At 64.0% G+C, this 26,906-nt stretch overlaps 2 protein-coding genes across 2 annotated transcripts in view; one reads left to right on the top strand and one right to left on the bottom strand.

Annotated features, from left to right (window-relative positions):
- LOC147415770 (dedicator of cytokinesis protein 2-like) overlaps positions 1-26,906 on the bottom strand; it is a 74,810-nt gene that overhangs the window by 24,593 nt on the left and 23,311 nt on the right. Inside the window, 6 exon segments of the mRNA XM_086463692.1 lie at positions 14,260-14,355; positions 16,395-16,466; positions 17,232-17,359; positions 18,972-19,078; positions 19,712-19,782; positions 26,351-26,462. Coding sequence (XP_086319818.1) covers positions 14,260-14,355; positions 16,395-16,466; positions 17,232-17,359; positions 18,972-19,078; positions 19,712-19,782; positions 26,351-26,462 — 586 coding nt within the window.
- Positions 66-10,844, top strand: LOC147415771 (uncharacterized). The gene is made up of 3 exons (XM_086463693.1): positions 66-1,600; positions 5,703-5,777; positions 10,646-10,844. The coding sequence occupies exons 1-3, from the start codon at positions 66-68 to the stop codon at positions 10,842-10,844; spliced, it is 1,809 nt and encodes a 602-aa protein (XP_086319819.1).

Genomic DNA, 26,906 nt, shown 5'->3' with positions numbered 1-26,906 from the left:
TGCTCGGCCCCCTGTGCCCCACCGCAGCGCCCCGCCACAGGGCAGCAGCCCTGGGGCCCTGAGCCATGGTCAGCCGGGAGCCCCTTCCCGGCCCGGCCCCCGCGGGCGAGGGCAGCCAGGAGAAAGCCATGACGGTGCGCTCGGTGCTGCTCAACCGCGACTCGCCCGACATCGAGAGCCGCCTCAAGCGCCGGCGCAACCGCACGCAGCAGGTCCGCTTCAAGGACCTGGTGGAGGCCGGCGTGGGGCGGGCGGCCAGCCCCCCTCCAGGGCCCGCAGCCGCCACTGGCCCCAATACCCCACGTGCCTCGCCGCCCCCCAGGGATGCCCCTGAGCCGGCGGCTCTCTGTGCCTCGCGGCGGAGCTGGCCCCAGGCCCAGCCGGGCTCGCTGACGCTGCCCATGCCCAGGAAGGCGTGCATGAGCACTGCCATCCAGACCTCCCCCAGCCTCCAGAAGCCCTTCCCGGCCTCCCAGCCCCGCAGCAAGAGCATCTGCGATGTGGCCGGGGACATGGTGCTGCCCGCTGCCGCGGGGAGCGCCCGGTGCCCTGACGGGGCTGCGCCCACCGGTGCCGGCCGGGCTGTGCCCTTGCAGGCGACGGGCAGCCTCCCCACGCGTGGCCATGCCGCAGCCCTCGCCCAGCATGCCACAGCGTGCCACGTGCCACCGCCACCGCCCAGGGATCCCTGTCCCCCTTATCTGGCCACGGCCAGGTGCCCCGCTGCCCGCTGCGCCTCCCCGCCGCAGAGCTGCACCCCCGAGCCCTGCCCACCACCCCCTGCCTGCCTCCGGCTCCGTGGAAACCCCGGGGGCGGCCGTGGGGCACCCCCGCGCCCAGCCTCCGTACCCTGCGGTCAGCCCCGGCTGCCCACTGAGCCGCGGGGGCTCGGCCGCAGCGACTCGGAGCGGAGCCTGCCCCGCGGGCGCCCACCGCCCCAGTCCTCACCGCACCGCCAGCAGACCGTCCCCGCCACGGACACCCACGGCCTCCACCAGCCAGCTCAGGGCAACCCACCACGGGACACCCCACCACCCCAGCACCAGCTCTGCGGCATGCCCTGGGGGGGACCCTGCTGCACCTCTCCAGCCCCCATCCCACCAGCGCCAGGCTGGCACGGCTCCGCCACCACTGCGCCGGAGAAGACATCAGCTGCACTCGGCCACCTGGACCCCCGTAGCATCTGCAGCCGGCCACATGCCGCCGAGCCTGGGCATGGCCGGGCAGGACCGGAGGGGCCTCGGGAGCCGCTGCCCCCGGCCCCACAGGGCCCCGGCATGGGGACACAGCAAGCCGGATGGGCACCGGAGGTCCCCCAGTATGTGCAGCCCTGCCTCACCGCTGAGCAGTCGGAGACGCTGCACCACGTCCAGGACCTTCTGCAGCTGGTGGTGGTGGCCAAGGGGCCGGTGGGACCACCAGTGGGGAGTGGGGACACCCGGACATCTCAGGGAGAGGGCCCCCGGGGGCCCGGGGAGCAGGGGGACCTGCAGTCCCAGCTGCAGTCCCTGGAAGGGGTGCTGGAGACCAGCCAACAAACCATCCGGGTGCTGCTGGATGTCATCCAGGACCTGGAGAAGAAGGAGGCCCAGCGGGACGGGTGAGCAGGCAGGGATGGAGTGGGGGACAGGGGGGGTGATTTGCCTTGGGGGGGGCCTTGCCAGAGACTTGGGTGCTGCCACCTCCCGGATGCATTTCCCTCTGAGAAACTCAGAGCTGCCATCCAGGCCTACATGGCACCATGTCTTGGTGCGATGTCTCACCCACCCCAGCTTGTTCTGCATGTGCCAGCAGTGCCCTCCCCGCGCCCAGGGAAAGGGTGCGGGGGGTGCAGGCCGGGGGGCGAGGGGAGCAGGGCACTCTGCCCGGCTCCAGCACAGCTGACGTGCCCATCGTGTCACTGGGAGCAGAGACGTGGGATGTTGCATCCAGACACAGGGTCAGCCCTGCCATGGCGGATGCCCCGGGGACAGCCACCATGCCCCGGGGACAGCCTCCCTGCCGTGTCCCAGGGACAGCCACCATTCCAATTTGCCAAGCGGAGCAAGGTGTTAGAGGTTAGTCTGTGATGGCCCAGAGCTGAGACCCTCCAAATTCATCTCACGCAAGGGCTACCAACCAAGGAGGTGCAAGCTGCTGCTCGCCCCGTGCTGGTCCTGGCACCCTCCTGTAAAACCCTCTGGGGCTGATTTCCCATGCCCCGGGACAGGCAGCTCCCACCAGCTCAGTGCAACGATCCTTTCATTAAATTAAGCCCGTGTTGGCCGTAACTGAAGTGCAGGCAAAGCTGCCCTCCTGGAGCAGTGCTGGTGGGAAGGGACCAGCGCAGGTCTCCGGCCCAATGCCCACCGGAGGTGGGTGCAGCCAGGACAGGCTGCTTGGGACTTTCCCCAGCTGCGGTTCAGCATCCGAGGGGATGGAGATCCCCCACCTCTTGGGCCACTGTCATCACATTTGACCACCCTCGGGGTGGAAACGTGCTCCCAGTCTCTAGTACTTGTGCAGCTCATGCCCTCCGCTCCTCGCAGGGAAAAAAGCAGCCAAGATAAACGCACGTGCATCCTTCTCGGTACCAAGCGCTGGCTGCAGCTCAGGATATTCCCATTAAGGTCCTGCCGCGATTCCCCTGGGTCAGCCATCAGCCTGGGCGCCCATGCTGGGAGCGCCGGTGCTGGGCTGGAGGGATGGCCTGTGAGGGTCTGCGCGGAGTGTCACGGCTTGGCCTGTCTTGCCCTCAACGACCCGTCTGCCTGCGAGGTGGCCCTGGGGCACTGGGGACTGCGGTGGTGGGGAGCATCCCCAGCACGGCTTATGGGCGGCATTTCAGGTACAGCCGTGCTGTGCCTCAGGCGTGTGGGGACAGCCCAGGGCGCTGGGACGGGAGAGCTCGTTAGCTTGGCAGCTCGTTAGTTCAGTGGAGAGGGACCCAGCTTGCTGGGGACGCTGTGCTCGGTGTGTGCCATGGCAATATTGGTATGTCTCATTTGGCATGCGGTTTTGGGGAGGCAGGGTGGCACACGGGAGGAGATCTGGACCTGCCAGATGGGCAGCTCCTGGTAGTCCTGGCCCTGGTGCCTGCACACTTGTTTAATTGTTTTATCTAAAACAAATGACTGCTAAGTACCTCCTTCCAATTAGGGCAATAAAGGCAGTGTGGAGCCCGCAGAGGTGTTAGCAAGGGCATGCGAGCCGAAGCAGCATTTAGGCAGGGTGTGCAGCACCACGCTCCCTCCCCGGCACAGGCTGCCCGGACGCAGGCACAGCCCCTGTGTTCCCTCCCAGCCGGGAGCCACCAGCAGCCCCAGGACACCGGCTCCCATGGGCCCTTCCCTGTACTCTGAGCACCCGTTATCCCCGGCCACACACGAGCTGCCTGCCCCGGCTGCCTTCATGGGTACCCGTCTTGGGGCCGAGCACAGCCGTGCTGCTCCTGCCCCTGCGGGCAGGGACCTGCGAGCGGTGCCGGGGGCTCTGGCCAGGACCAGGGCTGGGGTTTGCTCCTCCCGCGAGCGCCGCTGCTGCTGTTGGGCATGAGCGTGCAGCCCCGGCCCAGCCCGCGTGCTCCTCGCCATGCAGCCCCGGCACAGCCCTCTCGCCCTTCACATGTCAGGGTTGCACAGGGGTCTGCTGCCCCCAGGGCTGTGCGGCTGCTTGGAGGGGAAAGGCTGGGGAGTGACCCCTGCCCGCAGCGCTGCCCTCGGGGTGCCCGCAGCCCTGCAGCCGTGCCGTGGCCCTGCGGAGCCTTGTCCCTGCGGGGTGCAGCGAGTGCATGTGCCGAGCGGAGCCTGTCGAGAGGGCAGGTTTGCCCCCACGGCCAGAACTGCGCTTGTCTGCTCGGGAAGCTGATTTAGCTTCACTGTGGGCAGCTTAATTATGATCTCGGCTCCATGTACCGTTGCAGTCAAATGAGCAAACAAGATGCCTGGAGACATAAGGAATGGGGTAGGAAATCACATAAGAAATTATCCTGGTGTCCTTATGCTGAGGAACAGCGTGGCCTCGTTTGCCACGGGTCAGCGTCCTGCAGGCGTGCGGTGGCTCTGAGGCGCCTGCCATGCACCAGAGCAGGGCCACCAGCCCCGATGCTGCTCACGGTATAATGTGTCCTCACAGAGCCCAGGCGTCCACTGCCAGCACCTTTCCACACCACACACCTATCCCAGGATGAGCTCGTCCTGGTAGAGAGGCGCAGTTTACACAGCGTTAGATACCCACGCACGCACACACACACACACACATACATACCTTATATATATATATATATATATATATATATATAAAAGGTATCATGATCTAATTTATGTGCTAACAGTGTAATCCCAATTGTAATATATAATTTGGTGCATCAAAAGACCTAGTTTCTGAGGGCTGAGAACAATCATAATCAAGGTCAAGGAACAGGAGGAAGATTTAAACAGGAAAATGTGACTACTATGTGGGACATGGGGGTGTTTTCTCAGCTGTCCCCCCAGAAAGCCGCAGCCTGCTCTGCCTAAGAGCGGCAATGGAGACGTGGGGCTGGAGTCCGCAAGGGTGACCAAAAGCATTTCACAGGGGCCTTTTCTTACAGCTCTGAGAGGAACCAGAGTCAGGTCACCAGCTGGGAGCACCCACCAGCAGTGCTGAGGTGCCAGGGATCCACAGGCAGCAACCAGGCACAGCCCCGGCACAGCCCTGGGGGCCTGGGGGGCTGCAAAGCCAAAGGCACACCAGCTCCGTGCAGAGAAGCTGCAGGAGAGGCAGCGGTGGACCATTTCCCTGGGGAGGTAGTGGCGGCTCTCCTGCCGGCAGCCAAAGCCAGGGCCGACGGTGGCACATGGAGGCTACTGGGCTGGCACTGGGGCCGGGCAAGAGGTTCGCTGATGGTCCCTGGTGCCCCGTAGCTGCCCGGCCCCTGGGACATCGGGACACTCAGTCTGCGTGGCGGGGCCAGAGCATGGAGCGGGTCCTGGGGAGCAGGCGCCCCGGGGAGCTCCGGGCGGGAGGGTGGCAGCGCAGGCAGCCAGCGTTCGCACGGTGCCCGCTCCCGGCACAGCGTGCGGCTGGCCTGGGGACGCGTCGGGGCTGGTGTTCACCGTCAGCGGGAACACTCAGGGCACGGAGACCCCCTGCAGAGACCGGGGAGGAGGGCTGCGCTGGTATGGAGCTGAGCTTTGGCACTCATCAGCTTAGTTTGAGCCCTATGAACCTTGTCTGGAGGAGGATGCTTCTCTGGTACAAAAGCACCACAAAGAGATAAATCCTGAGTTTGGCGTAGACTGGGGATTAGTCTGGAGCATCTCCCCCTGCCCATCTGTCAGGGCACTGCTGTGTGCCCGCACAGACCTCGCGCTGCCCACGGTCCTGCTCCCTGCGTGGCACCGTGTGTGGGGAGGTGCGTGGTGACCAGCGGTGGCTGCGGGCATGAGGCACAGCTCTGGGATGGAGACAAAAGGAGGCAGACACAGCGTGAAGGATTCGGGGCTTCTGCCGTGCCTGTCTCTGGTTTGCACCCATCTGAGACCTCTGCAGAGCTGAGAGGCACCACACGTGCCCTGGCACCAACAGGATCACACAGGATGAGAGGAGCTGGGACCCAGGGAGGAGAGTCCTGGCTGCTGACTGCTGGAGTATGAACTCCAGAGGCAGCTGAGGGGCCGGGGGGGGGCACAGGCAGATCGAGGCCGGGTCTCCAGGCTCACAGCTCTTCTGCTCTGTCGCAGGCGACACTCGTACCGGACTGGGCAAGACATCGCCAACTGCGGGACCTGCCGGGACTGCGCCTGTATCATCTACAGGTAAGCGCCAGCTCTGGCCCCTGCACATCCCCCGTGGGGGCCCGGCTCTGCGCTGCCCCTCAGACTCCTAATTGGGCTGTGAGACAGAGGTGCGGGGTGGGGGTTGCGAGTCTTTGCTCCTGGGGACCGCACTGGGGGCAGGAGGTCCCTGTGGCAGGGTGGATGCTCAGGGCACCCCGAGCCACGAGAGGCTGCAGGGTCTCGTTCTGTCCAGGCCCGAGCTGTCCCTGGGAGGACATGGCACTAACACAGTCACAGCTTTTCCTCTCCTGTCCCTCCTAGTGCAGGAGCTCTCTGTTCGTAGCAGAAATGCCTCCAGCACATTAGGACAGGCACAGCCCGGCTGTACGGGGCCAGCTAAGTCCCCCTGGGCCAGGTCCTGTCCCTGGCAGAGGCCGTTGCAGGAAGCCCAAAGGTGACAAGGCACGTGGGGAGCATCTGTCCCCATGCCATGTGTGCAGCACCGTGTCCTTGTGCCTTGTCCTGCTCATCCACGTCCCAAGAGACCTGTGCTGTCTGTGGCCCCACAGCAGCCGGGTACGCAGAGGCTGTCAGCCCTGCAACCGCCCCTGCTTCTGGGGCGCCACGTACAGACCGCTCTCGGTGCCAGGAGCACGACGTACGGACTGCTCTCGGCCATCTCGCCCTCATTACAGCCACCAAAGCCACCCAAGCCCACTTCAGCGTGAAGGCCTTTGCCACTGATCACGAGTCACGGGGGCAACATCCCGCAGGGAGGAGAGGGCCAGCGCCGCACAGCCTGCAGCACACCTTCATCTCGCACCAGCCTCGGGGGACACCTGCCTCCAGCCCCTGCCAGGCTGCGGGTGAGGGCCAGTGGGTGCTGATTTGCCAAAGAAAGGCCATTGCCCAGGTCCCTGCACCTGCCGGGAGGGTCCCACAGGACTGGAGAGAAGATGGCAGAGCCTGTCATGCCAAAAGACAGTTCGGTGCACAATGCAGGCAACCGTGCACCCCGAGGGAGGCAGAGGTGTGCCCATCGGCGCTTTGGGTGGCACAGGGTAACCTGGGGGCCCGGGCAGAGCTGCGGCAGAGCGGGGGATGTGGCAGAGCTGGGGATGGGGCAGAGCTGGGGCTGTGGCAGAACTGGGGATGCATTCCCGTGCCTTGGCTGGACCCAGAGGACCATCACTCCCTGGGCTCTGCTGCCACCAGGGCAGGTGGGACCGGGGCAGCAGGGACAGATGCCACTTGAGCCAGAGCCTGGGCTGTGCTGTGCTGAGGGCAGGGCTGTGCAGCTGCCTGTCCCTGGACTGTGTCTGTCTTTGCCGAGTGACCCCTTCCTGGCTAGTCAGGGCTCACAGGCTGCTCCCACCAGCAGCAGGCTCCAGCCGTGAGCTCGCAGCCTCCCCTCTCTCCTCACAGCTCTCTGTGGCCCTAAGGGCAGGTGACGCCGTGCCAGGGCATGGTCACAGAGCTGCCCTGCCAGCCCCGAGCCAGGCAGGACACTGCAGCCACCTCTGGGCACGGCTGGCATGGTGTGCCGGGACTCCTCAGGGGCAGGTTTGGAGGGTGTGGGTGCTAGCACGGCGTGGGTGCTCGCTGTCCTTTGAGCAGGGCTTGTCTCACTGGGCCAGCCCAGGAGACGTTTGGGCACACCGGTGCCAGCTCTTCCCCCAGTGTGCTGCCGGGGCTCCCAGCAGCGGTGCAGCCACCTCACCAGTCTGCAGCCAGCTCCTTCCACATGCCGAAAGGCCAGAGCAGGTCCTGGTGTTACTTGGCCTGAATGTGGTCCCTTTATCTCTGCGGGAGCAGCTCCTGCTCCCTGGAGCAGATGGGGTGATTTCCATGAAGGACAGCTGGCTGGCTGCAGCTGGAAGGAGAGGTGCTCTGGTTCGACAACAGAGCATTTATCTTCTGTAAAAGCGATGTATCGGGGAAAGCCTCATTAGTGGCTGGTGGGTGGGCTTGCTCGCTTGCTCAGAGTCCAGGCTGCAGCTCGTTGTCCCTGTGCCAGCTTTGCACAGATGCTGCAGGCGGACTGCTGGTCACACAGGGGGTTCCTGCCCCTCGCCGGGGTCTGGGACCTCGGGGCCTTGGCTCTGCTTCTCCAGTGTTGCCTTTGGGTCAGGGCATGGAAGCCCCTTCCTCCACTGCCCTCTCTCCTCAGAGCCCATTTGGTCTACAGGGTGTCTCACACCCTCCCGGTGCAGGCAGTGACGTGGCCGGGGCCCTCTCCCTGTCAGTCTGGTGGGAATCGGGGAGCTGCAGTTTCGCCCGAGCCTTCTGCCCGTCCAGGTGTCCGTGGAGGTCCGGTGGTCCCCTGGCCGTGCCGCCTGCCGCCTCCCGCTGCGCGTGCGGTGGCTGGCCAGGCGTGTTCTCGGTTTGCTGTGAATGAGCCTTGCTCTTGGCGCGGAGCTGGTGCTGAGCAGCGCTCGGCAGTGCACGCACGGGGCGGCTGAGCCGCTGCCCTGCTGTGTTGCTGTGAGCGCCCGCGCGTGGCAGGGACGCACGCCACTCACCTCCGGGCCCCTCCGGGCTGGGGGTGCCCCGGCTCTGGCCCCCGCTGCGCACAAGCATCCCCACACCCCCTGTGCCAGCCGCCCTGTGTGCCCACGCCGCCACGGCAGTGCTGCGTCTGTCTCTCTTGCTCTTTGCTTATTTACACCACGAGCTCCCCCGCTGTAGCTCATGGGGGACTTCAGTGCTAATTGGGTCTGACGAGCCTGTCTCCACGTGGCATCGTGGTGGAGAGAGATGTCACATCTGGGGGAGGTGGCTCCCTGTAATTGCCAGGCTCCCGCTGGGGACTCCCCCTGGGCTTCGCTGCCGTCCGCGTGATGAGAAGAGGCTCCGGTGGGACACGGGGCAGGGGGAGCGGGGGCAGCACCGAGTGTGGAGTGTACCAGGTGCCAGGAGCTGGGGCAGTGCTCCCGGCACTGGACCCTGGGGATTGCCCGTGAGGGCGTCCCAGGGCCACGCACGAGCGTGCCAGCTGTGCACCCCCATAGCAGTCCCGAGCCCTTCCACTGCGCCTGTGCCGGGGAGTCGGGGTCCCTTCCCACGCTGCCCCCTGCTATGGGACTGTCTGCTGCGGCTCGCCCTTTTTGCGAGAAATAGCTGGGGACAATCCATGTCCTAGCAGGGCGAGGTGACGGGAGGTGACAGGAGGTGACAGGAAGCGTCAGCGTGCTGTGCTGAGCGGGGGCTCATGGGGCGCTCCCCGTGTGCGGGGCGGCTGTGCCACGTGCCTGGTCCTGGGCACACACCGCGGCACCTCGCTGATCCGATGGGACGTGGCTGGTGTTAGGAGACTGGAGTGGTTTCCATGTGAGGGAGCATCACGGCACATGGCCGCCAGCAGCCAGCCTGCACGCCGCGGGGTGCTGCGGGGACACCGGAGGGCTCTGGCACTTGCAGGAAACCTGAGGGCTCTGGTGGGGGCACAGCCCCCCTTGCCTACCCAGACCCAGGGCGCCCTAATTCCTTGCATCATCAGTGGTGTGACAGGCAGCAGCACAGCCCTTGCATGCTCATGCCAGCTCCGTGGGGGCCAGGTGCAATGCTGGTGGCAGCAGAGGCAGGACGAGGTACCCTGGCCCCAGGGACATGCAGCCCCTCTCCGGGGGGCTCATAATTAACTGTGGTCCCCCAGACCCTGGGCTCATCCCCCTGCATCAGCACCAGTCCCTAGCTAGGGTGGTTGGCCGGCTCCCCACTGGTTGTGGGAGCCCCAGGGGGATGGAGCACCACAAGAAGCCATGTCCTGCTCAGGGGAGCACATCGTGGTCCTGCAGCAAAGGAACGGCAGCGAGGGAATGGTGTTGCTGTGGCCAGCGACTACAGGGTGCACGGCGTGGCTGGAGCCTTCCTCTGCCCTCCCCTCCGTGCTGGGAGCGCACCTGCCTTGCCAGGGGGGATGGCAGCCCCTGCAGCAGTGGCACCGGTCCCTGTGGGGCACTAACAGGCATTGCCACGGATGGTGTGGGCAGAGCAGAGCAGCCGCTGCACTCCCGCTGCTGCAGGAAACCCCAATTACCCGGTGCCCGAGGGCCACCTAAGTGCCACCAGCACAGTGTGCCGGGAACAACGCCCTGGCACTTCGGAAGGCCCCGTGCAGCAGATCAGCCCCCACCCCAGGAGGGACTTGGCAAATTTGTCCTTGTTTAGGGTGAAGGAGCTCTGCTGAGCGGGTGAAACGGAGGAAAAAGCACAGTCAAGCCCAAGAGAAAGGCAGGGGCAGCACCAGGCTCTGAGGATGGACGAGAAGAAAGGTGGGGGGGAGCAGCTGAGGGTGACCCATCCCAAAAGACCCCCTGCTACCAGGTCAGGGGTGGTTTATCAGTCTGTCCCTCTGGAAGGCAAGATCCCTGGATGCTCTGGCACATCTGGTCTAGCCGTGTGGTGCCATGTGCCCGGCTGCAGACCGCACTGCCGCAGGCGGGACGGCTCTTTGGGTGGATCTGGCCCCCACTCACAGCCTCTGAAGATGAGGGTGGTGGGCAGGAGCTGTCTGAAGGTGCATGCGAGCAGGATGTCCCCTCACAGGGGCGCACGGTGACCCCAGGAAATCTGCCCATGGGAAGTGCCGAGAGCCCTGGCAAACGCTGCCAGAGAAGTGCCCAAAGGGCTGCTCTGCACCACAGGCTCCCGGCCGCCGAAGCCGGGCTGGTCCCCACCGCGCGCACCGTCCCCATGCAGCAGCCTCGGGAGCGCCGCGGGGCTGAGCTCCCCAGAGAGCTGCGGGGGGCTAAGCTCCCCGGGGGCTTGTGGCAGGGCTGATGCCCCTGGGGGTGTCAGGGGAGGCACGGGGGGGGAGGCGGGCGCCGGGGAGCAGAGCCGCGGCAGGCGGGGGGCTGCGGCGGGCGATGCCCTCTAACGCCGTCCCTTCGCCCCGCTGCCCGCAGCGTGGAGCACGACTTCCGACAGCAGGAGGGACGCTTCCAGCAGGTGCTGAGCCACATCGAGGGCGACGCGACACCCGGCTCCCCCGCGGCGGCGGCAGGGGCCGTCCTGCCGCCCAGGCAAGAGCCATCGCCGGTGACGAAGCTGCCTGCAAAGCTGGACGTGAAGAAGTCCAGGCGCAAATGCTTCTGGTTCCTGTGAGCCGGCGGTGCCCGGTGGGCCAGGAGCACGGGGGCACCGTCCCAGCACTGACCCCCTGCCCACGTCTCCTTCCTCCTCTCCCTCCCTCTGACGGTAGGGTTTGGGTAGCACCAGCTTTTATATTTTTAACCGTTCAGTTTATTGTATCAAAGCCCCCGTGTAAATAAGGTGAGGGGAACAATGGCTGTATTTAATGAGAATTCAATAAATTCTACGGAGACGCTATTTTTGTTACATCCTCTCCCACCTGTGCGCTTCTGTTCTGGCTGAGGATGAGGAGGGGCCGGTGGCCGTTCCCCCGCATGGGCCGCAGCGCTTGCCCAGCCCCAGGCACCCACAGCCCCTCGGCACGGGCACCCTTGGGCCCTCCTCTGCCTCGGGGCTCCCCGACAGCCGCCTGCAGCCCCAGTGCTCCAGTGCTCCCAGACTGCCAGGATGAAATCAATGCCCGTACCTGCACCCCACAGCAGGGGCTGCTCACCCCCGCCCCCGCCTGCTGCCTGCAGCTTAACCAGGAGCACCGAGGAGGTCTCCTGCACCCCCGGTCAGAGATGGTGGACAGTGGTCTCTGTGGGACCCTGGCCAGGGGAGAGGAGACCTGTCCCCAAAACCTCCTGGCTGGGAGGGCAGGCAGGGTGGGTGTCCCGGGGGACATGGCTCTCCTTCCAGCAACCATCTCCGCGTGAGGCCGGGGGGCTGAGCCCCGCACAGCCTGCCTGTACCGGGGCTGCTGCAGGAGCGGGGTCTGCGGGGGCTAGAAATTCCCTCCCCCTCTTTGCAGCTGGCTGGCAGGGCCTCCCTGGCTGCAGGATACACTGGCTAATTACAGCAAGAAAGGAATTAGCAGCTCAAATATTCCAGCCTCTGCGATGCTGCCCATGAGAGGAGAAATTCAGTGTCGGTTTAATGAGGGTCCCAGATCAAAGCGGCCGGCGGCAGCGGTGGGCGGCGAGCGTACGCCGAGCACGGTGCAGTAAGTGCTCCCCATGCTCCCCCCAGCCCGCGCCGTGCCCCGGCCACCCTGCACCGCCGCGGAGCCGCAGGACGAGCGCTCCCCAAAGCCCGGGGCTGGGCGATGCGCTGGTGGCAGGAGCAGTGATGGCTCTCCAGCAGGGCCACCAGCCCTGGAGAGGAGAACATGGCCCACCCTCCTCTGGGAAGTGCCTGGCACCCCGGGCCACAGCAAGCGGGGGCTGCAGCCCCAGAGGTCCGGCGAGGGGGAGCAGAAGGTGGGAAGGTCTCGCCACGGCCCCTCCAGCCCGTGCCCACACTACGGGACCCCAAAGCAGGAGATTTGCATGTGCAGGAGCTGACACGGTGTCGAACCCCATCCCTTGTGCCGGGGACCCGCCTGGGGCTCAGAGGCTGCAGCCCGGCAGTGCCGATGGGGGCCGGCAGTGCCGATGGGGGCCGGCAGTGCCGAGGGGCCGCCGTGGTGCCAGGGGGCCCTGGCTGCTCGGCCGTGGGAGATGCTGCAGCGCCCAGCACCGGCCCCACTCACGAGCCCCGTGGATCGGGGCCGAGCTGTGCAGGCGAGGGCAGGGGAGGTCGGAGGCCTCTCAGTGCCCGAGTTCCTGGGATGGTGAATCGGGGGCGCTCCTCCCTTCTCGCTCGGCAGCAATAGGATGGATGGAGGCCACCCCTGGCGTGGGCACATGCGTCTCTGGTCCCCTCAGACCTTCCTGGCAGCCAGAGGTGCAGGAGCAGCCTGGGCTGAGGGGCCTCAGACCCCAGGCTGAAAGCACGGGCTGCAGCAGCCGCATGGGAATGGTGAACGCCACGGCCGGGAAAGCTGCCAGACGGCGGTTGTGGAGCCCAGCGCACGGGAAGGGGAGCAAGGAGCGGGAGCGAGGCGCAGCCAGAGGGTCGCTCCCCTTCTCCCTCACCGTACACGGGGCCATGCTCCAGCACCCGGCGTCCCCCCTCGGCTCTGTCCCAGCTGGGCAGAGCACACCCCGCAGCTCTTTTTGCTCTTGCTTCCTCTGGCGCTGAATCACGCAGCCTGCGAACAAAGGCTAAAAGCGAGACGGTGCCAAATGCAACCCTGTACGCTGCTCCTGCCTGAGTCACGCGTGAATCATGCTCTGACGCCGAGAGCCCGCTGCGCCCGCCCAGCACAGCCCCGGCGGCAGAGCTCTCGGCAGCAGAGCTGGGGACGCATCTAGCGAAGCGGCGCTGCCTGGCCACGAGGCCACTTGCGCTCAGGCATGTGCCAGGGACTGCACCCGCCATCGGCTCAGCCCATAAGGCCACCCCAGGATGGCAGAGCCACTGTTGGGAAACATCACCACAGGGCTGCACCGACCAAGCGGGCAGGGGAGGGCAGGCTGAGCCGCCTCTGTCCCTCAGGCGTGTGAGAAAGGGGTCACTGGGCAGGGAGCGGCGATGCCGGTGCCTCGGCGTGATGGCGAGAGCGATTCTGGCACCCAGGAGTCTCGCAGACCAGGGCAGCCCCATCCGCTGGAGAGCACGGGCAGGGCCAGCAACGATAAAGCTCCTATCCTGCCCGATGGCTTCACCGCCTCGGTTCAGTTGGGTCTTTATCAACGAGAACAAAGAGCAGGATGGCGAACCCCCAGGCTTAGCCCAAGAAGGCCCAAGCAAAGGGCCGAGCCACCGCTCCAGATGCCCACACCTCCCTGGGCATGGTGTACAGCACGGCACGGCACGGCACAGCACGGCGCTCCCCCACAGCATGGCGTTTCCCTGCTGCTGCACGGCACTTCTCGCCCCAGGCTCCTGGAACGCGGTCGGACCCAGCTCCTCGCCCACCTCTGTGACCCAGAGCAGCTTGTCGGGCCCCCTCCTTGCTGCCCGGCCGAGCACACTGGGTCCGCCGCCACGTCCACATCAGAGTGCCCATGAACCCACAGCCAGAGCTCCCTTTCCCCCTCCTTCGTGACCAGATCGTTGCACCCGGCGCAGCTGCTCTGGGCGAAGCTTCACCTGAGCAGTGCTCCGACCTGCCTGCCGCTCCCACGAGAGGTGGGTGTCCCAGCACATTCTCCCACGTGTTCTCGGCACGTAAAACCGTGACGGTTCACCAGGTCCAGTGGCCTGTTCTCTGGAGAACACAGCCCAAACCCCTCATCTGCTTCCAAAATGGGCTTCCTGCACCACAAACCCTCTGCCTGCACCTCCCAATGCACCCTCTGCTCCAGACCGGCTCCTGGCACAGCTGCCCCTTCGTTTTGGGCTTTCTCGTGCCTCCCGCTGCATTACATACCTGCATGTCCAGCCCCCACCAGCTTGGTACCAGGCTGCAGTGCCAGCTGAGGACCAGCGCTGGTCACCCAGTCCCAGACCCCCAAATCAGCGGCACCTCTTCCCTCTCATGCATCGCCCGAAGGCACCGTGGGAAGCGGCGCAGTCCCGACGCCTGGCGCCGTCCCGACGCAGTGGCGGTGGCACTCACCCGCAGGGTGTTCTCCCGGTCCAGGACGATCACCCTCCGATTGACAGTGTGCAGCAGCCGCTCCAGGATCAGCTGGATGTGCTTCTTCACCTTCACCTGCAAGGCAAGAGTGTCATGGCTGTGCCTGACCGCCCGGCGCTGCCTGCCGTGGTGCCGGGAGGAGGGCACAGGTGACAGCACCGTCACCACAGCTGACGGGACTCACCCCTGCGGTGCAGAGGCGGCACACACGCCCCAGCCCCTGTGGGCTCCTGGCACTGGCAGGCTGGGCTGGGGGCACGCTCACCAAAAAAGCAGGCAAGGAGGTTGTAAAGTGTTGGCAGTTACTGTTGGCAGAGGGTGCGGGAGCAAGGACGGTGGGCACAAGTTTCCTCCACACCCCATAGTGCCCCGTGCAGCGGGGAGGAGGTGGCTCTGCTCCAGCCATGGGGAACTGTGGCTGCCGGACAAGCCCTGGGCCCGGGATCCTCAGCCACAGGACCAGAGAGCTCTGGTCCGTGGTGGTGGCCGGGTGGCAGCACGCTGCTGTGAGGGTCAGGCTTGTGGCACCTTAGAGATGGGAAATCACGAGCTGACTCTAAAGACTGGTAATTTATATGAAATACTGAAATGAAAGTCTTGTCCACTCCAGCACAGCAAGTGCGGCTCGTTTGATCACCACGTGGGGGCTGGCAGCATCAGGGCGACCAGCTGGAGCTGGAGCTGGAGCTGGAACAAGGCGATGTAAATACAGGGCTCAGCCTCATACACCGCCCTGGCAAAGCTGGCCACCCAGCGGGGGACAGCTGGGGACAGCTGGGGATGGCTGGGGACGGCTGGGGATGGCTGGGGACAGCTGCATCCACACTAGGCAGACAGAGGTGGGTTTCACCTCACATGGGGTTGAAACAAGAGCAGTATCTTCACCCATGAGCATCGTGACCATCCTCCCCTTTTGGCTATTTTGGGTTTAAAAGTTAAGGCCAAAACGAGACATTTCAACCACAATTTCCAAGCTTTCCCTCGCTGGTGGCCCAGGGACACGGCCCGATGCCAGCTGCAGAAAGGCAGGGGACGGAGGGCAGCACCCAGGCAACATGGGGAAAGGGGGCTGGCTACTGAGGTACGGTCACGCCTGGCCCCCCGAGGTACCCCAGCCTGGCACCACAGCGATGTGACCCAGCATCCCGCAGGGTGCCGCGTTTCTGTGCCGTGGGAAACGGAGGAGGAGGGTGACCCAGGGAAGGAGCCGCCAGTGCAGTTGTGCAGGACTGTGCTTGTGCCTGTGACTTCCACGTGCTCAGCCCAAACACCCGCGGTGCCAGGGCAGGAGCCGATGAGCCGTGACCACAGGGGACGCTGCTGGGGCCACAGGCAGCCACCAGTTGTGCTCTGTCTCTTGTGTGCTGCTCCCAGTGGGCCAAGCCCTCGCTTTATCCTTCCTGCGCCCTAACAACAGCAATCCCGCACCCCTGGATCTGCTCTGCCAGCCCTCCTCTGGCACCACGGCCATCTCTGTGTGACCCCAGCGGCCCCGCGTGCTCCAGCGCTTGGGGAGCAGCGAGTCCAGCGGGGCCAAGTGGGGACTCTGGCACCTGGCCGGGCTGTGACCCAGCTCCGGAGAGCTGGCACGCCTCGCACACGCCTCGCACACGCCTTGCACACGCCTCGCACACGCCTTGCACATGCCTCGCACATGCCTCACCTGCTGTGCTGGGAACACCACCAGGCCACCCCGCAGCCCCGATGTCCCCTGAGAGCCATCAGACCTCACTCACCCCTCACTTGGGTGAGGAGCGGGAACGGCCCAAGCCCACCCGCCGGGGCACAATGAAGCACCAAGGCTGCGGGGGGCCAGGGCGAAGGTCTGGGCACAGACCCCCCCCCCACCAGGGCGGGACATGGGGCAAGGGGGGCTCACAGCAAGCCTAGAGCCACACAGACCCCCGGCCTCCCAGCCCTGCAAGGCACCCCCCAGGCCTGACCCCGTCACTGCAGCACCCCTCCAGCAGCCCCGCTCCCCGCCGTGACTCCAGGTGACCGTACAGGGTTTGTCACCATAGTGAGATCCAGATAAGCCCTGCCCGAACTCACAGGGGTGCCTGGCTGCTTCCCACCACCTGCCGGGTACCACAGCCTGCCGGAGAGGCACTCACCAGCTCCGCATCCCCACGGTCCTCGTGCCGTCCCCCGCCTGCGCCGCGCTGCGCTCGCAGCTCCTCCGCTCTCTGCAACAAACAGCACCCCGGGACGTCGGGCTGATCCCCAGCAAGGACAGCCCCGTCCCACCAGAGCCCATCCTGGGACCAGTCATGTTTGGCAGCCAGGTGCCCGCAGCAGGACCGTGCCAAGCCAGCTGCCCAGCCCGCCCAGCCCCGAGCTGCAGCCGGACTGGTGTATTACTGGGACCCCGTGCTCTGGTCCCCCACGCCAGCAGGCAGGCTCTGGCAGGCAGCGCGGGGGGAAGGAAGGCGGCACGTGGGGCTCCCCGTCGCCTGGGCATGGCCAGCTCTCGGCTGCGGGGTTCTGGGCTGCACCCCCCATGCCACAGGGCTCTGGCTCACGTTTAGGGCCATCACTGCTAGTTTTGGAGCGCAACGCTGCCCAGGGGCCAGCGGGCGGTCGCTGACCAGCTGCCTCCTCCCCTGCCCTCACCTTCCCCCTGGGTCTGCAGAGCAGGGACAGAGAGGGGCACGGCTGGCGAGACACCCCCTTGCCCTCGGGCCGGTGCTGCCCCTGAGCTTGGAGGCCTCTTCCCCGCCGATGGGGACTGATGGGAACTTGCCAGAGACCAACTGAGGTGGAAATCAAAAGGGTTTTACCCCCATCTTGGGCAGGTTCCCACCAACAGCCCCCTTTGGGTGCCCACAATCAGTCCCAGCCATGTCATAGCCAGTAATTTGTGCTTAACCCTACTCAAACGGGTTTAGTCAGGTCACTTCCAAGGCGATTACTGAGAGGGAAAAGGAGGCAGCAGAGAAGATGGGATTTACCTTCTGGGCCTTGTACAGCACCTCCAGGATGTTGCTGAGCAGTTCGATGCAGGCGTCTTCCTCCTCCCCCCTCTCGATCAGCTCCTGCAGGATGGGCACCACCGTCTGCAGCAGCAGCTCCCGGCACTCTGCAGGGCGGACAGGGAGGCACCGGGCTGGAGGGCGCTGGCACCACCCCAGCGCCGGAGGGGACCGGGCAGGAAAGGGACCAAGGGGATGGACGGGACCAGCACAACGCCTGGGCTGGGCTGCGACCCACACGCACGGAGCTGTCAGCTTCCTCCTCGGGTGGAGCCGTGGTTTTGGAAAAACATTAAATCTGGTGGGAAGGCTCCAAGATGGAGACTCCATTGCAACCTGTACACAGCTGCTCACCCTGCCCGCTAAAATAAAGTGAAATAAGGTAGAAAAGCCTCATCTGAACCTCGCTTGCTTCAGCTTCTGCCAGCGGCCTGCGTTCTGCTTCTCTGCTCTGTCCAAAGCTCCTTTGGATGTAACAGACAGAGACTTTTTGAACCGGACACCATCCACAAGCACTAGAGTCTCTGGTGCTGAATACGTGCAAACCCTGCGGCTCTCCCTGCTGCGCCCCGCTCTGCTCCTCTGCCCGGGGCCAGGATTTGTGACACCGCGCTGCACCCACGGCTCCACGCTGCTGCTGTCGCTGCGATGGCACCGCTAAAGTGGGACTGAGGGGAAGGAACGTGGTGGGAAACATTTCTCCATTGTTTTCTTGCTGGCGCGACCATCTGCTTGTCATGGGGTATGGAGGGGTGGTGTTGTGCTGGCTCCTGGGGCACAGGGCAGGACGCTCCCCTTCTCTTCGGCGATGCCGTGTGGGTATCTGGAAGCTCACCGCATCTCCCCTGTGCCCTCTCCTGCCCTGAGCCCTCAGTCGCTCCTTCCTCACCCTGTCTTCTGAGCTCTGCTTCTCTCACTGCTTTCTTCTGGACTCTCTCCGGTTCAGAGACATGTCCCTTGTGCCACCCAAAGCCACATGCAGAAGTAAGCCCAGACGAGGCCTCGGTGACACCGAGCAGGGTGCAGGGTGCTCCCCCCGCGAGGGCTGCACCGCCGAGCCCCCCTGCTCCCCCGGGCCCAAGCCCCTCCTGCAGCACTGCTGCCTCCCTGTGCTCTGGCCCCTGCTTGCTTGGTGATTGCTTTCATACCTTTGGTTTTAGTTTAAATACAATCTATATCTTTCTAAGCCATTTCTCCAATTGGTGGGGATTATTTTAAATGCTGAGTGTGTCCTCCAGTGTGCCTCCAGCCACTTCTGCCCTGCAGGGCAAAATCTACCCAGTCTACTCTTTTTTTCCACCACCTAGATTGCTCCCAAGAATACTGAACAGCACCAGAGTCAGGGCAGGCCTGGGGAATCCTACCCGCTACGTCCTTCCAGTCTGACAGCCAGCCCCCACACGCCTGCTAAACTATCGCCCCACTGGCTGCCTATTGCTCCAGCCACACCGAACTTCCCCCCCTGCAGCCTGGCAGCGCTTCAGGCAGCGGGAGAGGTTCGCCCCAGCAGCGCTGGCTGCACCCCGGCGCGGGGCTGGGCTGCACGTGGCTCCAGCCCACGCTGGAGGGAATCGCCTCCCTCTGCAGAGCCACCCCGGGCGCCGGCAAGAGGCAGAGGAGGGGTCCCTGCGGCGGGGACTCACCCCCGTCCCATGCCACGGCCCTCCCAGGGGAGCTCAGCGCAGGCAGTGCCGCCAGGACCCCGGAGCCCCCTCTCACCGTAGGACTGGAAGACTTTGCTGTTGACGATGTCAGTCAGGGACTGCAGCTTCTGCCTCAGCAGGCGCTGGGGCGGCAGGTTCCCCACGAAGTCCCGCAGCAAGGCCCTGCCGTCCGGGTGAGAGGGTTTAATGAGTGTTAAATCATTAAAATTTAAAGACTGCCATTTTGCAGTCCTGAGCCCCTGCAGCCCCCTCCCTTCTGCAGAAGACCAGCGCCGCAGCAGGGGGTCAGGGCCGGGCTGCCCCCGTGTTTCGGGCGGGACAGGGCTGCGGGCAGCAGGGAGCAGCTGGACGGGGGCAGAGCTGTGCGGGGCGGCACAGGGCAGGATGGTCCCACCACACAAAGCCGCAAGGCACCCCGTGCCCACCGCAGCTGGCCGTGCCGAGACACCCAGCGTGAAAACCCTGCCTGAAGTCCCAAAATGGACCCGACTGGGACCAAGGGTTTCCAGGCTCATCCCCTGCCTGAAGCACAGGCTACTGCTAAACCTGAGCAAAACCCTCCCCTGGTTTTGCACTAGGAAGTGGATAAAGAGGCAATTCCCAGGAATTCATCAGGAAAACCAGACCCCTCCGTCTGCCCTTGCCCTCAGCTCAACAGCATCAGCCTGCATCCCTGCCGGCAGCTCCGGGACAGGGGTCCACCGTGGGATGGGAGCGGGGGCAGAGGTGGCTGCAGCAGGCACCAAGCATGCTGCAGAGCGGGGCTGGGGATGGCGGGGGCAATGGGGACCCTACCCCAGCACAGAGGAGTCAAAGATCCCAAACACGTCCTCGAGGATGGAAGGCAGGTACTTCAGGGCTGCTCCCTGCAAAGAGACGAGAGAGCTGCCTGCACCGGCCCGGCTTCGCCACTCACCCGCGAGGTAGCCTGGCGGTGTGTGGGCAGGGAGGTGACCCCCGGGTGCACCAGCACCGCCCTTGTTCAGCCCCCGCCTCAGTGAATCAGCACCGTGCCCAGCCTGGCCCGCAGCTGCCCACCCATCGGCCTCGCCGTCCCTGGGGAAGGGGCGTCCGTCCGGGGGCAGCGTCCTCTGGCCAAGCCACCAGCGTCCAGCAAAGCACCCAGAACCGCCACAGTCACACACCTCTACCACTGTCAATAACGATCTCCAGCTTCTACTTTGGAACCACATGAACTCCTACCACACGACTATCAGGTATGTGGTCCCTGGCTCGCGGTGCCTGTAAAACCTTCCAGCACCGCTCACGGTGCCTCAAGTCGCTGCTGGAGCCGGCCGGAGGAGCGGGGCTGCCCTTGCTGGGAGGCTGAGAGGGTGGGGGACACTTGGCTGTTTGTTTTTTGGAATAGCAAACACACTGGCCACAAATTGTTCTGCATTAAAATCTACTTCATTATGTCTGTGACATGATTAACTACCATAAACGACCCGCCGAGTCCTGCTTCTCTCTAGCTTTGCCAGCACAGCTGGTCCTTCAGGCTTCCCCAGGCTTCAGACTGTGCTGAAAGCGGCGCTGGGGACCCTCCAGCCTGTGGGTGCAGCTGGGTGCCAGCGGTGGCCTCCACTCGCTTCTGCACTTCAACACCAGTTCCAGGAGGTCCGATGCCTGCAGATCCACACGGGGCCGACCACTATGCGATTCAGCTCCAGGAACTTTTACCCGGCGGTTTCGGCATTGAGTCCATCACCTTCCTCAGAGTTACCACAGGAGTCTGAGAGACTGGTGCCTGCCACAAATTCACCCAGTTTTAAAAAGTGCTTGGGCCAGTTCGCCTCAGACACATCCCTCGGAGCACAGCGAATACGGAGGTTATGGGCACAGGCTGGGCGAGCCCCTGAAGGGTTTGCCCTGGATGCACCCCGCTGCGGGACCGAAACCTCTGCTCGGCTCTGGCCCCTTCTCAGGGTGGACCCTCAGCCCGAGCCGGGACGTCTCTGTGAAGATCTCAGATGTGACTAAAAACTCCATCCCAGAGGCCCTGCCGCCCCACAGCCAGGTCCAGTGGCGGTCGGTCGCCTGTTCTGCCGCCCGGCGCCGCGTTCCTGGTGAGCTCGGTGAGCTCCAGCGCCCTTCGCTGGGCTGGGCTCTGCCTCCGCCTGCGGCACTAAGCGATGCTCCAGCCACGTCTGCTGCAAAGGCTGCCATCAGCTTCCCCGCTGCCTCCCCCAGCTGACAGCAATGGTGTTCGTCGCCATCCAACACACCTGACCCCGAGCCCCTTCCGCAGCTCTCGCAAGCCCTTCCCCGATCCTCAGGTACCTGCTGCAACTGAGGGCAGTGACGCTGGGCGCATCGTCCTCCAACAGCCCCGTGTGACCCCAGATATTCCTGTCTGACGCCTCTTGGCATACAAACCCAGGGACTGGCTTGTTCCTCGGCAGCGACACCAGAGTCGCCTGCAGCCACTCGCTGCCGGCAGCTCCCAGCTTTGCTCCCAGCTCCGCTCCGCAGCCCCAGCCCCAGCCCCTCTCTGCCCAAGAGCCCGAGCACAGAGCAGAGGCTTCGCCGTTACCCTGCGCCGCCGCAGCCGCCCGTGTCCCCTGCACCAGCCACGGCCACGTCGGGCAAATCGGCAAACTCGCCGAGAGACAAGTACCCTGGGACCCAACAGAAACGCCCATCCCGGCACAGCGGTTCTCCTTTTGTAATGGCCTCTTCTAGAACTGAGAAGACTTACATTAAGCAGATTCAAAGCAGCTATTTTAATAAACTCGCACAATGCTAATTTTAAATCAGAATGCTGTATCAAGTCAAAGAGTTGTTAGTCTCGCCTATTATGTCAGTTATCTTAGTCAGTCACATTTGTAACCTCAAAAAAGTAACAGCTAAATTTGATTTTGTTTTTATTAAACTCCATACTTGGTGAAGCTGGACGGATTAACGTTAATTACACTGCCACCCTTTAACTCTGAATGATTGCACCCTCTCCACGGCTGAGCCGGGATCAATGGTCAGCCTCTTCGCTCTATGGTCAGAGGCCATCTGCTTCACTTTTTGAAAAATGAGCCAGTAGAGAATTTGTCACATTCCTCGAGGATTTTTCCAGTGTTACAAGACTTCTTAAACACCGGAATCTAAGTCTGAGAAATTATGTCTTCCTGAAACTGGCTCTGGCTTTCTCCAAGGGAAACTGCCAGGCCTTCAGAACTGACGCTGCCTTTCCTTCACCACCGGGGATGAGCCCCCTCTGCTGATCTCCCGTGGCAGGAGCGTGTCAGCCTGGCCACGACATACGAATCGTGTCCCATTTCTCCCCAGCTGCAGAACAGCAGTGTTTGGCGAACCAGCTGTCCTGTCCGTGCCGTCACTGGTGATGTTCTGGCCGCGCTGGTGGAGCCGGAGGATGGACCGACTGCCGGTGCCCACCCGCCGGGTCCGGTGGGATCGGGCAGGAGACGGCGGTCAGGGAGCCCAGCGCAGAGTGGGGATGGGCGCAGAGCTTGGGGCGGGAGCTGCCTCTGGCGCTCGTGGCAGCGACCGTCACCTCGGTGCAGCGCCGGCGGCACAGGGGTGTCCCGCAGAAACCCACATGCGTGGCAGCAGCCCCTGGGGCAGTGTCAGAGCAACATCAGCGAAGCTCCAACCATGGGCACTGGCAAGCACCCCCACAGAAAACGCAGTCCCTGACCCGGGAGCGGCCACAGCAGGAGCCCCGTCTGCGGGCTGGAGACGTGCGAGGCCGCTGCCGGCGGGGAGCAGGCAGCCTCCCGCCTCCTTCGTGTCAGGGGCACCTCTGGGTCGCAGCGGCTGCTGGGCATGTGGGAGGCGTTTGGCCGAAGAGCTGGCTAGGTCCCCCAGCTAGCACCACGCCAGGGGTTCGGCCCTGGCCCCCAGCCTGTCCGACACCAGTAAGCAGATCCAAAAGAGACTCAGCCTCCTCTCCACGGTGCCGAGAAGTCAAAATAGCTCAAAACCTCCCAGCCTGAAGCAGTCGGACAGAGGACCGGCTAGCTCCACAAGAGAGGTGGCCTCTGCAGGAGTGTTGCAGCTAACGAGCCACTACCAGCTCTGCCTTGGGCTGATCAGATAATTGCAGCTTTAGCGGAAAGAGTGGGCAGAGCGGGTGAAGCTGCAAAGCTTACGTCAGCCCCCAGCAGCGCTTTCAGGTATCACCTTCAGCTGCCAGACGGGAGCTGGTCGTCGCAGCTAGACGTGCGGGGGGCGTGCAAGCTCTATAAAGCAGCTACAGCTTCCACACAGAGAACAAGACAAAAAAGTCCTCTCCTTGGAGTACCGGCTTGAGATGTTCAGGAGACCCACCAGGGCTGGGTATGGCAAGACCCAGTGGCTGGGGTCCAGCAGGAACCAGTGCAGGAGGCAGCACAAGAACTGCAGCCGTGGGCCAGGACACCAGGGAAGCCGCGGGACCCTCCGAGGCCGGACAGAGGCACCGGGAGCCTGGCAGCAGGAGGTGGGCACTTGGTCTGAGGCTCAGCAGGGAAGAGGACGGGACCCCGCTGGCTCACAAGCCCACAGCGGTTCTTCCCAAGGTCAGGGCCTCTTGAAGCAGGAACGTCTTCATGTTTAAATGATCCTGGCTGGATTTTTTCCCACAGATCAGTAGAGCTGTTGGCAAAGCTGCGCAAACTTTCAGCATCCTCAGCCTGCTCCGAGGAGCAGATACAGACCATCACGAGGGCCTCGACAGCGTCATCACACCCCAGACAAACAGCACTGCTTTTGTGCATTTTGTGAGATGCTCCTTCCCTCCCAAGTCGGGAGAGACCTTGAGCAACCGTTTCGGCCTCCTACGCCCCTCTCCGGATCAGTGGCGAGTCCACAGCTCCCTGTCCCAGCTCCTTGCTCGTCTCTTTTCCAGGATGGAGGGGTCTCGTCTGGCCAGGTAGGTGATCCCACCTGAAAGCTGCCCCATACACCTCATCATCCTTCGCTGGGGCTTTTCCAGCTCGACCGCACGCTCCAAAGTGTAGGCACCAGGTGCAGATGTGCCACAGGGATGTTTTCTGTTTTCTTCTCAAGTCCCTTCCTGGGAAATCCCACCCTTGTGTGAGCGCTCCCTGCTCGGTGCCCAGCGCGGAGCCGACATTGCCAGAGCACTGTCCGTTACAGTCCCAGCCTCATCCATCAGCGCGTTGGTCAGCTTGGAGCCCATCACCGTGCATTTAAAGTCGAAGGATTTCTCGCTTTTCAGACCATTTTCTGATTTTCACTTCCACATTGAATAATATCACCTGGGCACTCTCTCCCCCAGCAAAACACTTTGTCGGTGACATGGGTGAAACCACGGAGCCTGGGGAGCAGCAGAGCTGGCGGTGAGCACCGAGGAGGACAAGTGGCGGCGAGGAGGAGACCTGGCTGACACCTCGCTCAGGCGAGTCAACACCGCACATGGCGACACAGCTGAGCACAAAGCCGCCCTCAGAAATACCGAACGCAAGCTGCACCGACAAAAACAGCAACTTTAAAGCTGGGGGCGATGACCAAAAATGACCTGGGGGAGGTCAGTGAGAAACCACCCCGACATCGCCCCACTCTGATGGCACGAGGGCCCCTTTCTGCCACCTCCAAGGAGCCACCACCAAGCCAGTGACCCAGTGACAGGATCTCTGAGCCCAAGCATTCACACTCAGAAGAGACGGGAGCAGAGGGAAAGTCTCTCTGAAGGAATGAGTCCTGCTGCCGGGCAACACCAAGGGCCACTACAGAGCATGGCCCCAGCACCTCAACCTGCTCGAGACTCCAGCGATCCCCAAGGGAGAGCCTGGGGGGCTTCCAAGGGGGGCATTTCCCCTGAACAGAACAGCACAGATCCGCCAGAAAGCTGCAATGTCTCCTGCTCTCTCTAACAAAGTAACAGCAATCCGAAAAGTTGTTTTCACAGAGGAAGCTCCTGCTAGGCAGCTGCAAGCCTGCCGCAGAATTTGGCTGTTTCGGGAGAAAGCGTGGTCAGACTCTGCAAACCTGGTGGCAGCAGCAGTGGAGGCAAATTCCCGAGCCCCATCCCCACCTTCCTGCAGGCTGCTCTGGGCGGAGGGCAGCTCCTGCTGAGTCCTCGCCCCAAACTAAGGGGTCCTCGCCTCGTCTTTTCCAGGTAACGCCGTCTGCTGCGAGGCTGCAGCCTCAGGGCGCACGGGGTGAAGCACACATGTGTCCCCCAACACCTCGGCTGGACACCTGGCATGGACGGACCCCGGACATGGGCTTTGTCTGCTCCCGACAGTCCTCTGCCGCCTCCCCAGCGCTCTCAGCAGGCAGCTGGCGGACCCAGCTGCACCGGCTGTGCCTCGGGGCAGACCCTGCCATGCCACGTGTGCCTCACGGCTGTTATTTTATTACTGTTATAGATCATACACTCCTGCCCGCAGCAGCTGCAGGGATGCCTTTTCTGGCGACGCGCAGGCAGACCTTCCCCCTCAGCCCTGGCCGCTCCATCCTGGATGTGCGCGCAAGAACTGCCGCCTGCAGACCTGAGCGAGGAGCTGAGCGAGGCAGAAACGGCCCAGGTGAATGCGGTAAGAGCGCAGCGCCGCGTCACCATAGCAGGGAGTCTCTAGAGCAACGGTACTGAGATGGGAATCAGAATAACATCAGTGCAGATGCGACAGGGGATAAGGAGGGACAGGTTAGTTTATAAGGGAATATCACGAAGCAATGCAAGGAGCAGGAGCTGCCAGCCGTCCCGGGGCCACCGCGCATCCCAACCCGCAGACGAGGTCCCCACCCGCACCCTGCGGTGCCTCTCTCCAGCTGGGAGACCGTGGGTGCAGAGGGCGTCCCCGTCCTCGCCCCTGGCACAGTGAGACCAACTCAGCCCCGGCACCAGCTCCTGCCTCTCTCCCTGCTTGACTTCACAGGGTGCAGTGGCTCCATCGCGTTCTCTGTTCAGCTCCCACCTCCGGCAGCGACACACCGGTGGCTGGAGGACCTCGACACCGGCTGCCGGTAAAGGATGCAGCCGCGCTCACGGTGCAAAGGACACCATTGCTGCTCCCCCCGACCCCCCTGTGCCAGCCTGGGCGCAGGGAGCGGGGCCAGGCCAGCTCCGGGACAGGGACAAGCACCAGCAGCCCTCCCGAGACTCTCTTCTCCAGGTGCCGGCACACGCATGGCCGGGAGAGCACTTGCCCAGCAGCGCCGAGCTGCTGACCCAGACTCGCGCCGCAGCCCCAGGCACCAGCGCAATGTGGTGTTTTGTGCCCGGGGGCCTCGGGGGGCTTTGCACCGGGGGCACAAGTGGGGGTCCCTGGGGAGAGCGAGGCACCACACCAAGCGGCAGCTCCCTTCGACACCCCGTGCATGGGGGGTCTGGACGCAGGACGGCTGGGGTCGCCCCTGCATGGGCACAGCCGGCATCACCCTGGCATGGGGACAGCCAGCACCCCGGCTGGGGCACCATCCACCCCACCACGCGCCAGAGCTGAGCCCCCTCCCAGCACCAGCCCCGCACCGTACCTGGGAGAGCAGCGTGGGACCCTCCAGCGGGGACTTCATCAGCTGGTTCAGGGAGAGGAAGAACCGCTGCAGCGAGCGCTGGAACTCGGCCATCTCCTTCCCCTCGTAGAGCCTGCAACAGCCAGAGTCACCGCACCGCCCTGCACCGGGGCCGCCCGCACCGGGGCCGCCTGCACCGGCCGCCTCTGCCCGGGCATCACCCGAAATCCCAATTAATTACGCTCCTCGGTGGCCGTTCTCCATGGCTGGGTCTAGCAGCGAGCCCCGGCACAGCCAGCGCCCCGGCACGGCCACTGCCCAGCCCCGGGGCCAGCCAGAACCACCACTTCAGAGGCGCAGAACTGCCCGTACCAAGGACCGCTGGCTGCGGCCCCAGCTGCACGCACCGCTTACATGTGCAGCAAACCAAGCGCGTGGGGAATTGTAGCCGTGAGGCGTGCAAAGTGGCGAGAAGGTTTTGAAGCTGCTGGTCAAATCCATAACCATAAGAGCAAAGTCACGGTAACAACTTGTTGTGAACAACAGGGCAGATCTGAGCCCGTTCGCCCCATCCACT

The sequence above is a fragment of the Leptosomus discolor genome, chromosome 4 (genome assembly GCF_034619465.1).
Source record: "Leptosomus discolor isolate bLepDis1 chromosome 4, bLepDis1.hap2, whole genome shotgun sequence".
Taxonomy (NCBI): domain Eukaryota; kingdom Metazoa; phylum Chordata; class Aves; order Leptosomiformes; family Leptosomidae; genus Leptosomus; species Leptosomus discolor.
The sequence above is the reverse complement of the archived record's forward strand: the minus strand, read 5'-3'. Positions and strand labels throughout refer to the sequence as shown.

Bases quoted from the DNA above. Each gene is read 5' to 3' on its own strand.
- LOC147415771 (XM_086463693.1), top strand. From the start codon at position 66: ATGGTCAGCCGGGAGCCCCTTCCCGGCCCGGCCCCCGCGGGCGAGGGC. The intron at 1,601-5,702 runs GTGAGCAGGCAG...GCTCTGTCGCAG, and splicing joins AAGGAGGCCCAGCGGGACGG to GCGACACTCGTACCGGACTG. The intron at 5,778-10,645 runs GTAAGCGCCAGC...CGCTGCCCGCAG, and splicing joins TGCGCCTGTATCATCTACAG to CGTGGAGCACGACTTCCGAC.